A 12,206-nucleotide genomic window follows, 5' to 3' on the forward strand; every position below is an offset into this window, starting at 1 on the left:
TAATAAATCTTTTGGTAATTAAGTATGGGTAATACTTGAAATGAGCTAGCTGCTCTTGAAAATTACAGTGCTCTTCAAAAGAATCTAATTCCTTGTCTCTTAGGAATACCTAAACAAACATCAGAATTGGGTGTCAGGCTTGTCTCAGCACACCGGGCTGGCTATGGCTACAGAAAGCATTCTCCACTTTGCAGGCTACAACAGACAAAACATCACCCTGGGGGTGAGTATCAGGCATCAACAAAGTAATCCTATATGCTGTAAGTCAAGCATATCACAACTAACATACCAGGTGTCCTCTCTGGAGCATCCCTTGATTTGAAATGAAGGGAAATGTGTCTTTTAACCATGTTCTTCCTCATTTGAATGGTTGGGAGGTAAGAGATACAACAAGTTAAACTGTAAATCTTGTGTCTTTAAGCACAAAACTTTATATTAAAGTCTTTGATGTACTTTTAGCAAGGGTTTAGTATTACGTATGTCATTTTTAAATGATAGAGTATTTCCATTTATATAACTACTTCTTGTAGTTGTATGTCTGAAAAGGCAAATGATAATGCTTCCCAGAATAACAGCGCAAGGTTGGCCAAGTGCCATTGAATGAATGTTGTTACATTTCCACCCCAAAACATGTCTTTTCACTGCATGTTTTCCATTGATGGCAGTGACTGCCCATGTGCATATACGTATGTGGACTTCGTTACATTACACTATTTCATATGTACTGTTAAGCTGCATTAGATGTTTATACTCTGACGATATACTTTCTCAAATCAATACATGAAATTCTTCCTTTAATGATGATCTGAGTGACTAAGGCCCTGCATATCAACATGAAAATAAAACTCTTTCATTGTTAATCAAAGAGGCTCACGGTCTTTTCCTCATCTCTTGTTTTATTATTTTGAACCTTGGTTTGCTGCTTGGTTATTACACGAGCATGACATTCGAAGCATGTAATAGTTGTCACAAATTTATCTACCTGCCAGTGAACCGAGCAAGCCACTAGGCAGGACTGCAGAAGAGTGTTATTAGCTGAATGCTGGATTTTCAGTGTTCTTGCTGAGACATGTGGATTTTCTGTTAAGACTCAATATCAGGATGGTGATTTTAAAATAGAAATTAAATGATCCTTGCCTGATTGCATTTAGCTAATCACACTGATTTGTAATCCGTAGGAATTTTGGCCCTTTTGAGAAGGGGAATATAGAGACGTAATTATATTTTTGCTTATTTGTTTTGAAATTTCAATACAAGTACTGTAGTTCTGAAATGTTGGCTGTATCAAGACTTGTTGTCCTGAGTTTAGGGCATAAATGTGCTCCCCCAGGAGATCCCAAACAGAGTAGTGACTCGGAGTCATGTTTCTCAGGAGCCTTTGTGTTATGCAAAGGGGTAGGGGGATGATGAGTGCATGACAGTCTATTGTCAGAGGCAGAATGCTCCCTCCTTTGCACCTAGACAGCTCTGCAAGCTGGCACATGAGGAGGGCTGAGCCATGGTTCTGCATGCTCCTTGCCCCTTTCCCCCTCTTCCGCGCTATTCTTCAGAAGAGGAGTCACAGCCTCATGAATGCTGCTCTTCCCTATACCTAGGGCCCTGCCAAATTCATAGTCCATTTTGGTCTATTTCACGGTCATAGGATTTTAAAAATGGTAAATTTCATGATTTTAGCGATTTAAATCTGAAATTTCACGGTGGTGTAATTGTAGGGGTCCTGACCCCAAAAGGAGTTGTGGGAGATGTCACACGGTTATGGTAGGGGGGTTCTGGTACTGCTACCCTTACTTCTACACTGCTGGTGGTGGTGGCGCTGCCTTCAGAGCAGGGCAGCTGGAGTGTGGCAGCTGCTGCATGCAGAGCTGGGCCCTCAGTCAGCAGCCACCACTCTCTGGCCATGCAGCTCTGAAGGCAGCAGCGCAGAAGTAAGGGTGGCATGGTATGGTATTGTCACCCTTACTTCTGCACTGCTACTGGTGGGGCGCTGCCTTCAGAGCTGGGCACCCGGCCAACAGCCGCTGCTCTCCAGCCCCCCAGCTCTGAAGGCACCACAGAAGTAGGGTGGCATGGTATGAAATCTGAATAGTATAGGGTAAAAGCATACAAAAGACCAGATTTCATGTTCCGTGATGTGTTTTTCACGGCTGTGAATTTGGTAGGGCCCTACCTATACCTGAACTCTTGATCCAGCAAAGCCCTACGGGGCTGCACGTGTTGGGGAAGGAGCTTTGTCACCACTGATTCCTTTATTTGTTCATTAACACCAGCATAACGCAGTATTAGGGAGATCAACCTATATGCTCTTTGATAGTGTTCTGGTAGCCATGGTAATATTTCAGTTGTTAGTGTTCTCAGTTTTTGACACTGAATGGATGATCTGTTTAAAAGTCCAGACAGTTTATATGGATAAAACAATTTTTGAATATTAACAGTTGATAACAATTACAACTGTTGTTTATAGGCAACACAGCTAACTGAGAGACCAGCCTGTGTGAAGAAAGATTACTCCAACTTTATGTCTTCTCTTAACTTGCGCAATCGCTATGCAGGAGAGGTAATTATAGAATTTTTCCTGAACTCATGGAGTTCCCCAAGTGGTCGTGTTGCTTTTCTAACTTGTACTTGCTTTCAAATGGAGGATTAAGTAGAATGCAGCTATAATGGCAAAGAGGCATCATCCTGTATATCTAAACAAGGACTGTAATGAACATTCTCTTTTCTAGTTTTAGGGAATAATACACACCGTTCATTGAGGAGATCATTTCACTTCTGGTCTTGTAAAGATTTTTTGATATTTCAATTGCAAATAAAGCCCTCGTTCCTCTTTGGGTATACTTGGTAATGTTAGCAAAATGTAGCATCAAGGCCTGCATTGGATCTCCATGCTGAGCTGTGAATACACCTAGACTCCAGCATGTACCAGACAGTTGGGGTGGGGGGGGGAGAGTCAGCCATGTAGAGATTTTTCTCATCACCATTGACCAAAGAAATATGTTTTACAGGTGGCTGGAATGATTCATTTCTCAAATGCTACAGGTCGGGCATCTGACCTGAATAAACTGATGATCAAGCAGCTAAATGATGCACTAGAACCAGGCCAGCCTGAACTCTACACCCAGGCCATGTTTATGTTGACTGCAATGCTAATAAGTAGCAAAGGTAATAAAACAAATGGAACTTTATTTTCTACTTCTGAGTGCTGATGCTCTTAGCACTAAATTACAATTATAGATGCAATATACACAAACCCAGTGAGTATAAACTGAAGCAGAACAGTGTTCTATCCTGTAAATTTAATTCAGGGGAAACCTCTTGAAGTCACAGCTAGACGGTATTTGTTTGGAGTTGATTGTCACAAATTGTGCAGACCAATTTCCTGCTGACTTGAAAACTTTCCTATTTTCTCTGTCAAAGAAATCTGTATGAATGTTTGTTTTCAGACTGTGACCCTCAGCTCCTGCATCACTTGTGCTGGGGCCCCCTGCGAATGTTTACTGAACATGGCATGGAAACAGCAATTGCTTGCTGGGAGTGGTTACTTGCTGCTAAGAATGGAATAGAAGTACCGGTAAGGAGCTTCATTCAATGATTTAGGGTTTTTTTCAAGAAAAAAGAGAGGAGTAAAATCTCATTTAAAATAAATCCGTGCAAAATAGGCATGTTAAATACAACTGTTGATTTCTTGAGTCAAGATTTCCCAGTATGCTAATGAGTTGATGTTATCATGTGGATAATCTCACTCTCTGGATGTACTGCTGGAGGTGGATTTATTTACACATCGCCTGCTGTACCTTCAGCCAGTTCAGTTGAGAAGCTTTTTCGCTTTCAGAATACATGGATGATTAAGCTAGATGTGCTGGCAATTTTCCCTTATATAGCATTAATTACAGACTCTAGATATGTACCTTCAGGCTCATGTCTTATCTGCACACAGAAGTTGCACCAGTTTAACTTAATTAGGTTTTTAAACCAATGTAATTAAACTGTTGCAAACTCCAGCATGAACACTCCTATTTTGGTTTCAAAGTATCTGATTTCAGTTTACCTTAAATAAATCTTGTTTAAACTGAAATAAGAGTGTCTGTACAACCGTTTTGCACTGATTTAAGAAACTGATACAACTTTTGTACATAGACCAGACCTGAGTTTTCCTTTCTCTTGCTTTGCCATAACACCTCTTTTGAGGAGTGAAAGGAACTTGGCTTGCAATGCCATTTTGTTTCTGGCATTAATACCCTGAATTACAAGATACGTTTTTTAGAGCTATTATTTTCCTGTAACGGGCGAAACAGTTGTACTTCTTGAAATGTGAGTAAATCTAGCAGTAATGGCGTGGTAACTCCTCGGTGTAGTGGCAGCCAGTGAAATGCTGAAACCACTGCATGTCGAAACAGCTACAATGATTGAGAACCAGCACTTTCTCTCAGGTAATTTAGGGAGAAGTTCCCAATATGTGCAGGGAGCTATGCTGCAATGGAGAAGTAGGCTTAGTCACGGCGATGATTAGCCCCATACCTTTCTAATGAGTTTCAAAGTTTCAGATGTTGTGGGGTGTTCAGAACTAGTGTGCTCCTTGCTAATGCAAAGTCCTGCAAACAAGTAAACGCCCTCAGAGCAACAAACACTCATCTTTGTTTTCACAGTTCATGCGAGAAATGGCAGGAGCCTGGCAAATGACAGTGGAGCAGAAATTCGGCCTGTTTTCTGCTGAGCAGAAAGAAGCAGATCCATTAGCTGCTTCAGAAGAGAGTCAGCCACGGCCTTGCCCTCCAGAGGTCACACCACATTACATCTGGATAGATGCAAGTACCCCCTTTCTGCAGTGTTCCACTTCGGATAATGATGGGATGGGAGGATGCAGGCAACAGGCACCAAGAATGAGATGCTCTGTGCCTTTGGACCAGTAGCACTGTTCATGGCTGCAGTACTTTTGTGCCTAGTGTGGGGCGACATTTTCATGTTTGCAGAGGTGCATAAGAATGGGAGAAATGCAAGGGGGGTTCTGGTTTTATTGAGCTACATTTTTCCTTTGGTTTTCGTTTCCTCAGTTTCTGGTGCAGAGATTTGAAATAGCCAAGTACTGCAGTTCTGATCAGGTTGAGATCTTCTCCAGCCTATTGCAACGATCCCTGTCTCTGAATATTGGAGGGGCAAAGAGCAGTTTGAACCGACACGTGGCAGCTATTGGACCCCGTTTCAAGTGAGTGATGCTTATCCTCTTAGAAGGAGCATGGGGTAGGAGGACAAAGAGCTAAATGCCGAGTACAGGACTTGTTCTTTATCTCAAAGGATAAAACTTTCTGAAGTGCCTAGAATGATATAATAGGCTATGTCCCATTTTCAAAAGTGACTCAAGCACGTAGGAGGCTAAGTCCATTAAAAGTCAGTGTGACTTAGCTTTTAAGTTATTCTAGGCCCTTCTGAAAGTTTTTTTTTACCCCAAATACCAGGAGTTTTGCATTAGTCTCTGGTGTAATTCATGCATCACCCCAGAGATTTGGCAGAAACATTGTATCCATTTTTCTGGATTACTAGCTTGGAGATTTTCATGTCCCATTGTTTTCCAGACGTAGTTTCAGGAACAGGTTGATGGTGAAGGATATGCAGTTTGCCCAGAGTGTCTGAATGAGAGAGATCTGGCTCCCTTGAATCTCTTCAGATAATTCATCCTGCGTCAATGCCAGTGAAACATGAAAACGGACCACCACATTCCAATTATGAGAGAATAAAAAGATGACGCAATAAAGCACTGTTTTTGACTAGTGCTGCCTTCGTTCCAACAAAACAAATCGGCATCCTTTATGTAATATGTATGTCACATGCCTTGGCCATGAAGTGCGATACTAGGCAAACATTGCAGGGTAAAAATGTTTCATGATTTTGTTTTCTGCTTTTTTAAATAAAGATTTTTTCCCCTCTTTTAGTTCAAGTTTGCATTGCTCCGAAGTGCTCAACACACAAAGCCAAATTCAGACATTACATATTTAACTATCCCTAGACCTGGTAGAAGCAACTCAACTCTGAAGAGAATTGAGTTGCACCCACATACACCAGATTTCTGTTCAGTCCATGATATTACTTTGTGTCTTGACATAGTTCATCTTTTGCTTAAAGAAATCTGTTCATGCTTGGCTTGGACAGTGCCATAGTTATTAGTATGGTCTGACATCCACTCAATGTACAGCAGCAGTCAAAAAAGCAAACAGAATGTTGGGAATCATTAAGAAAGGGATAAATAATAAGACAGAAAATATCATATTGCCTCTATATAAATCCATGGTACGCCCACATCTTGAATACAGCATGCAGATTTGGTTGCCCCATCTCAGAAAAGATGTATTGGAATTGAAAAAGGTTCAGAAAAGGGCAACAAAAATAATAGGGGTATGGAATGGCTGCCATATGAGGAGAGATTAATAAGACTGGGACTTTTGAGCTTAGAAAAGAGATGACTAAGGGGTAAGGCCGTCTCCAGCATTTCTGCCGCCCCAAGCAAAAAAAAAAAAAAAAAAAAAGTCGCGATCTGTGGAGGCAATTGGGGGAGGAAAAAAAAAAAAAAGCCGCAATCGGCGGCAGCAGTTCAGCGGCGGGGCCTTCGCTCCTAGAGGGAGTGAGGGACCTGCCGCCCCCGAATTGCCGCAGGTGCCGCCCCTCTCCCTTGGCCGCCCCAAGCACCTGCTTGTTAATGATTGGTATGGAGAAAGTAAATAAGGAAGTGTTTTTTACTCCTCATAACACAAGAACCAGCAGTCACCAAATGAAGTTAATAGGCAGCAGATTTAAAACAAACAAAAGGAAGTATTTTTTTCACACAGCACACAGTCAACCTATGGAACTCCTTGCCAGAGGATATTGTGAAGGCCAAGACTATAACAGGATTTTAAAAAGAACTAGATACATTCATGGAAGATAGGTCCATGGAGGCTATTAGCCAGAATGGCCAGAGATGGTGTCCCTAGCCTCTGTTTGCCAGAAGCTGGGAATGGGCGACGGGATGGCTCTCTTGATGATTACCTGTTCAGTTCATTCCCTTTGGGGCACCTGGCATTGGCCACTGTCGGAACACAGGGTACTGGGCTAGATGGGCCTTTGGTCTGACCCAGTATGGCCGTTCTTACGTTCTTAGCAATTTAGAGTGCAAGGGTTGTCTTCACATGCTCTGTATATATTGAACTTTAGGTTGCTGACACTCGGGTTGTTTCTGCTGCATGCTGATGTCGTTCCAAATGCAACCATTCGCAATGTCTTGAGAGAGAAGATTTATTCTACTGCCTTTGATTACTTCAGGTACTATTTATTTTCTTTTCACCAATTCCCCAAGAAAAGCCGTTTTCCATGTCACCTGTGCTTCTACGCTGTTCATTATGTATACTCAAGAAGTCAAAAAGGAATTAATAGTTTGATGTGCTTTGTACCTTCTTACTAGGGGAAATCCAAATTTCTTTTAATCTATTTGGTTTTGAAGATTACAGACCCTACTGAGATAAATTTTTCAGTGTTTCAAAGGATTTTAGACATGGAATTCCTGTGAAAGCCATTGAGAGTGTGCGGCTGAAATTTATACTCCGATTTGAAAATGTACCCCTATGCAATATGTGGACAAATGTTCCTTTTTAGTATCTGGCATGGGTGCAATCTAAAGTAATATAAGTGACAGCACCATATGACAGTGTTAGGATGGTGAGAAGTATGTCAGTTTTTAATTCCACATTATTCATAGACACCAAGAGGCTGCTTTTTCACCCTTCAGAAGTTGATAGGAAGGCTGCACATCCCAGTGCAATAGATTCAAGGTGTAAGGATAAAACACAATGAGACTTAATCTGTGCTCACTCATTGCCCCTGGTCTGAAGAAAAAACATAGTTTTTTTTAGACTCTTGCATTATAATCATTTGCATATCTATTTTTAAGTTATCCCCCAAAGTTCCCCACACAAGGGGAGAAGAGGCTACGTGAGGATATCAGCATATTGATCAAGTTTTGGACTGCCATGTTCTCTGATAAGAAGTATTTAACAGCCAGCCAGTTGGTGCCTCCTGGTGAGTTCCTGATGTGCGGTTCAAAAACCCTTTTTGTTTCTTTGATTATTTGGGTCTGTGTGTAAACATTTTGTTTTATTTTAGATAATCAAGACAACCGGAGTAACCTGGATATCACCGTTGGATCTCGGCAACAGGCCACACAGGGATGGATAAATACTTACCCGTTGTCCAGTGGCATGTCAACCATCTCCAAAAAATCAGGTCTCTTTCTTTTATTGTCACTAGCTACTCATGTAACCATAGAGTACACTTCCATTCAATGTCCTTTAAGGCCAATATTTGCATTAACATTTTGGCTCAGGTTTTACTGATGTTACACTTGAGTCAAGTGACTTGACTGTTGTTGCAAAAAGCTGAGGAAAGGTGTGCCTCACTGGGAGCAAAGAGCAAGGTTTTGAAACTAGCAATTTTTTTTCTCCATATCATTTCGTTGTATAATGCAGATAATGTAAGACCAGAGGCTACGGTAGCTTAAATTCCTGAGAGGAAATTGCTTATTGTTCATCAGTGTGCCAGAGCTCTTGGACAGCAAAGTGGACGTGAGCTTGTCAGGTGCCTGAATGTACATTTGTACAGTTGCAAGCTGCAGGTTATTGTTTTTATAAGTTATTAAAGTGGACGTAATGCTGGTGAAGGTGCCAGATTGATAGCCCTGTAGATTTAAGTCCTTGGCATATTCATAGAACAAGAACACTACATGCAGCTGAAGTGCAGGCTTCCTCCCATCACCCTGCCAGTGTACTCAGTCCCATCTTAGGAGCATTCCATGCCATTTCAGTCCTCCTCCTGTCTGCTGAGACGGCCGGTAAGGGACAATTTGAAAGCTGCATTCAGTGTATTTGTAGAAAAGCGACTGAATGCATTTTTTCCCTCTTTTCTCAAGGGATGTCTAAGAAGACTAACAGAGGTACCCAGCTACACAAATACTACATGAAACGGAGGACACTGCTGCTCTCGTTGCTGGTAGGTCATCCTTTGTTTCACAAGAGCATGGGTGTGAAATGGATTTCTAACATTTTGTAGTTGTTGTAGCACAAATAGACTAAACTAGCATTTGAGAAAAACCTGGAATGTTTTATCTACATCCAGAAAGCAATTTGTTTTTGTGTTGTCCTCAGGCTACTGAGATTGAGCGTTTGATCACCTGGTACAACCCACTCTCCTCCCCTGAACTGGAGTTGGATCAAACTGCAGAGAACACAGTGGCAAACTGGAGATCTAAGTACATCACTCTAACTGAGAAACAGTGGAAGGATAATGTGAATTTGGCTTGGAGCATTTCCCCTCATCTTGCTGTGCAGCTGCCTACCAGGTGAGATGCAACTCAAAAAAAAAAAAGAAAAAAAGAACCAATATAATTCCCTCTGCTGCATAGGAAATACTCAAGGCAAGCATTCACATTTACCACCTCCTTACCCCTCTTGCATCCCTGCACTGCTGGCTGAGACCATTAGACAATAAGAATTAGTCTACTGAAGATCCTAGCCCATTTCAATAAATTGGAGCCTGAGTTCAATTCTTTTACCATAAAGCCCAGATGTGATGTTTGAAGACCATTCCAACTAAACCAACTTCACACTGTTTCATCAGCCAGTGGGTACAGAGTTAAAACTGAATTAGAAACCTCTTTGAAAAGAGTGTTCTAGCCTTAAATTGATTTGAGCCTTAAAACAAGTAAGACAACAGAAGTAGCTTGCTTAGCCCCTGAAGGGAAAGGAAGTACTTTGCCTCTTGCAACACAAGCAGAGTTGTGGAGGCAGGCTTCCATAGGGTTCCACAGAGAATTCTTCAGCCAGGAAGTTTGCGACTGGCTGAGCCAACTAGTGGTGTGAAGAGAAACACTAGCAAAATGAGGTTAGATATTTCTGACCAACTTGTAAGTTTTTGCCAGCATGTTTGTCCCTTATTGTACGTGGATTTTATGTGGGGTATTTCTGTTGTTAAAGCATGTGTGTTCCTGGGTCTAACTGTTCTCTTCACAAAAGTAGAAGTGAGAATTGAAGCTCACCTTGACCTACTAACACATACACATTCCTGGTTACATTCAGATTTAAAAACACTGAAGCTATTGGAACCGAAGTGACCCGCCTAGTTCGGTTGGACCCAGGAGCTGTTAGTGATGTACCTGAAGCAATAAAGGTAATTAATTTTAACAGTAATTTATATTATAACAGTGCCCAAATTCTGCTAAGAGCTGCACAGACATACAGAACTCCACAGTCCTTACTCTGAAAAACTCACATTGTAATTGTAAATGTGACTCGGTAAGTGAGAGCTGCAGCCATAGATAGGGAAATAGGATGTGCAGATGAGGGTTACACAAACAAAGTTATGTGGTTGCTGAGTTGTGCTCACATCTTGTTACAAAGTATGTTCCCCAAAGTATATGAAACTTCCCACAATACACTAAAACTCATTCATAAGTAATATAGCCAGTGGACCAGCTATGGGGGAGGGGGGATGATTTGATTAAACAGCTATATCCCTGTTTTGGTTGACCTGAACTCCAGTTCAATATGTGTAAATTACTGCACCTGGCGATTTTCAACCTGAGACCAGTTAGCGGTTAAATGGTACTATGTTTGTGCCTGAAAATTAAATGCCTTTTACTATTTAATACAGCACCTAAAGATGCAGCACATTTAATTTGCAAAAATCGATTCATGCGTCACTTTTTTCTCTATTGTAGCAGCATAGGTTATGGTTTTATAATTAGACATTGTGAGCCAAATTTATCCCTGGTGTGTGTTGCACCAGAAATTATTTTGGGCCTGTAAATTCATACTGTTCTGTGTTCTGCTTACAGTACCTGGTTACATGGCACACAATTGATGCAGATGCCCCTGAGCTCAGCCATGTTCTATGCTGGGCACCAACAGATCCACCTACTGGCCTTTCATATTTTTCAAGCATGTACCCACCTCATCCTCTAACAGCTCAGTATGGAGTTAAAGTCCTGCGGTCCTTCCCTCCGGTAAGAGACTATGTTCCAGGAGAGATCGAGAGAGAACCTACTCATGCTCAATTAGGACTTTGGGTTTTTGTGCCCACGTGTCTTAATTTCATTTGTATTAAGAAATTAACAAATTTCTTTTAATTGATTCATTATATTGGGAAGATAAAGTAGATGAAGCTGCATTTGGAAATCAACATTGATTGTCCTATATAATCTTGGTTCAGTTGTTTTGCAGTGTGTTTGCTGTCAGTCATTGTTCTGTGCTGTAGTACTTGGTCTATTTCTTTAAAGACCGCGTGTGTCTCAAACTGCTTCTATGAGTAAAACTGCTTTCCTTCAGTGAAAGGTGTTCTTTCTGGAACTGTGTAAAGCTGGGGGTTTTGAATACTTGTCAGAATAGTTACAAGGGTCTGTAAAATACTAAGTGTTCATCAGCCCTGTTAATAGCGTTTCTGCCGGGGCAGTGTGGGCAGAGGGAAATGGGCATGCACTTTCAGTTGAATGAAGAATGAAATTCCTGATGCCCATGCGTTTTTAAAAAAAACATTTTTCCTTGATACTAGCAAAAAACTAACTGATTTCTGTTTTTTTTTTTTTTTTTTTAGGATGCCATTTTATTCTACATTCCACAGATTGTGCAAGCCCTTCGCTACGATAAGGTGAGAGCGTATAAATACTGCATGATGCAGACATTTTGTTCAGAGCGTTTTCAAAAGACGTTTTATTAGCTCTGAATTAAGAGAAGCAGAATAGCCACAATTTAGGATTCGAATGATGCTGCTTCATATCCAGTATTTATAAGAAAAGTGATGGTCTTTAGAGACAGGTGTGTTTTTTAGAGGCACTTGTTTACTCTGCATAGCCCATGTATATTAAACTTATAAGTAGCCTTCAATAGATGTGAGGTTCTTTGTATCGCTAACCCATCATAGAATTGGAGGAGTCTGCATGAACAAACTTTCTGTACCCCGGCATGTAGTTGGCAATAGCTGTTACTAACAACAGAGAGGAGCTAGAGTGCAAAGTGATACGTACACAGATGTACTACATAGATACCAGGTCATATCCTGTTCATGTTGAAGCCTTGGGCAAAACTGGCTCCATGGTAGACCCAGGAATTGGCTCCCAGATATGCAAGCATTCCCATCCACCCACAGACTATTTATATTTTGGTCCGGGCAATGTCCTTAAACCTGTAGTATAGGTC

General features: G+C 41.2%; 1 protein-coding gene across 2 annotated transcripts in view; it reads left to right on the forward strand.

Moving 5' to 3' along the window:
* Positions 1-12,206, forward strand: part of PI4KA (phosphatidylinositol 4-kinase alpha) — a 95,923-nt gene that overhangs the window by 67,145 nt on the left and 16,572 nt on the right. For both annotated transcript variants that reach the window (XM_054006108.1, XM_054006110.1), the window contains exons 29-42: positions 104-223; positions 2,462-2,554; positions 3,003-3,159; positions 3,441-3,568; positions 4,644-4,802; positions 5,049-5,200; positions 7,180-7,287; positions 7,913-8,040; positions 8,125-8,244; positions 8,927-9,006; positions 9,162-9,355; positions 10,092-10,182; positions 10,850-11,017; positions 11,605-11,658. In XM_054006108.1, the coding sequence (XP_053862083.1) occupies positions 104-223; positions 2,462-2,554; positions 3,003-3,159; positions 3,441-3,568; positions 4,644-4,802; positions 5,049-5,200; positions 7,180-7,287; positions 7,913-8,040; positions 8,125-8,244; positions 8,927-9,006; positions 9,162-9,355; positions 10,092-10,182; positions 10,850-11,017; positions 11,605-11,658 (1,752 nt within the window). The remainder of the gene's footprint in view (positions 1-103; positions 224-2,461; positions 2,555-3,002; positions 3,160-3,440; positions 3,569-4,643; positions 4,803-5,048; positions 5,201-7,179; positions 7,288-7,912; positions 8,041-8,124; positions 8,245-8,926; positions 9,007-9,161; positions 9,356-10,091; positions 10,183-10,849; positions 11,018-11,604; positions 11,659-12,206) is intronic.

This window comes from Malaclemys terrapin, chromosome 16, assembly GCF_027887155.1.
Source record: "Malaclemys terrapin pileata isolate rMalTer1 chromosome 16, rMalTer1.hap1, whole genome shotgun sequence".
Classification (NCBI taxonomy): Eukaryota; Metazoa; Chordata; order Testudines; family Emydidae; genus Malaclemys; species Malaclemys terrapin.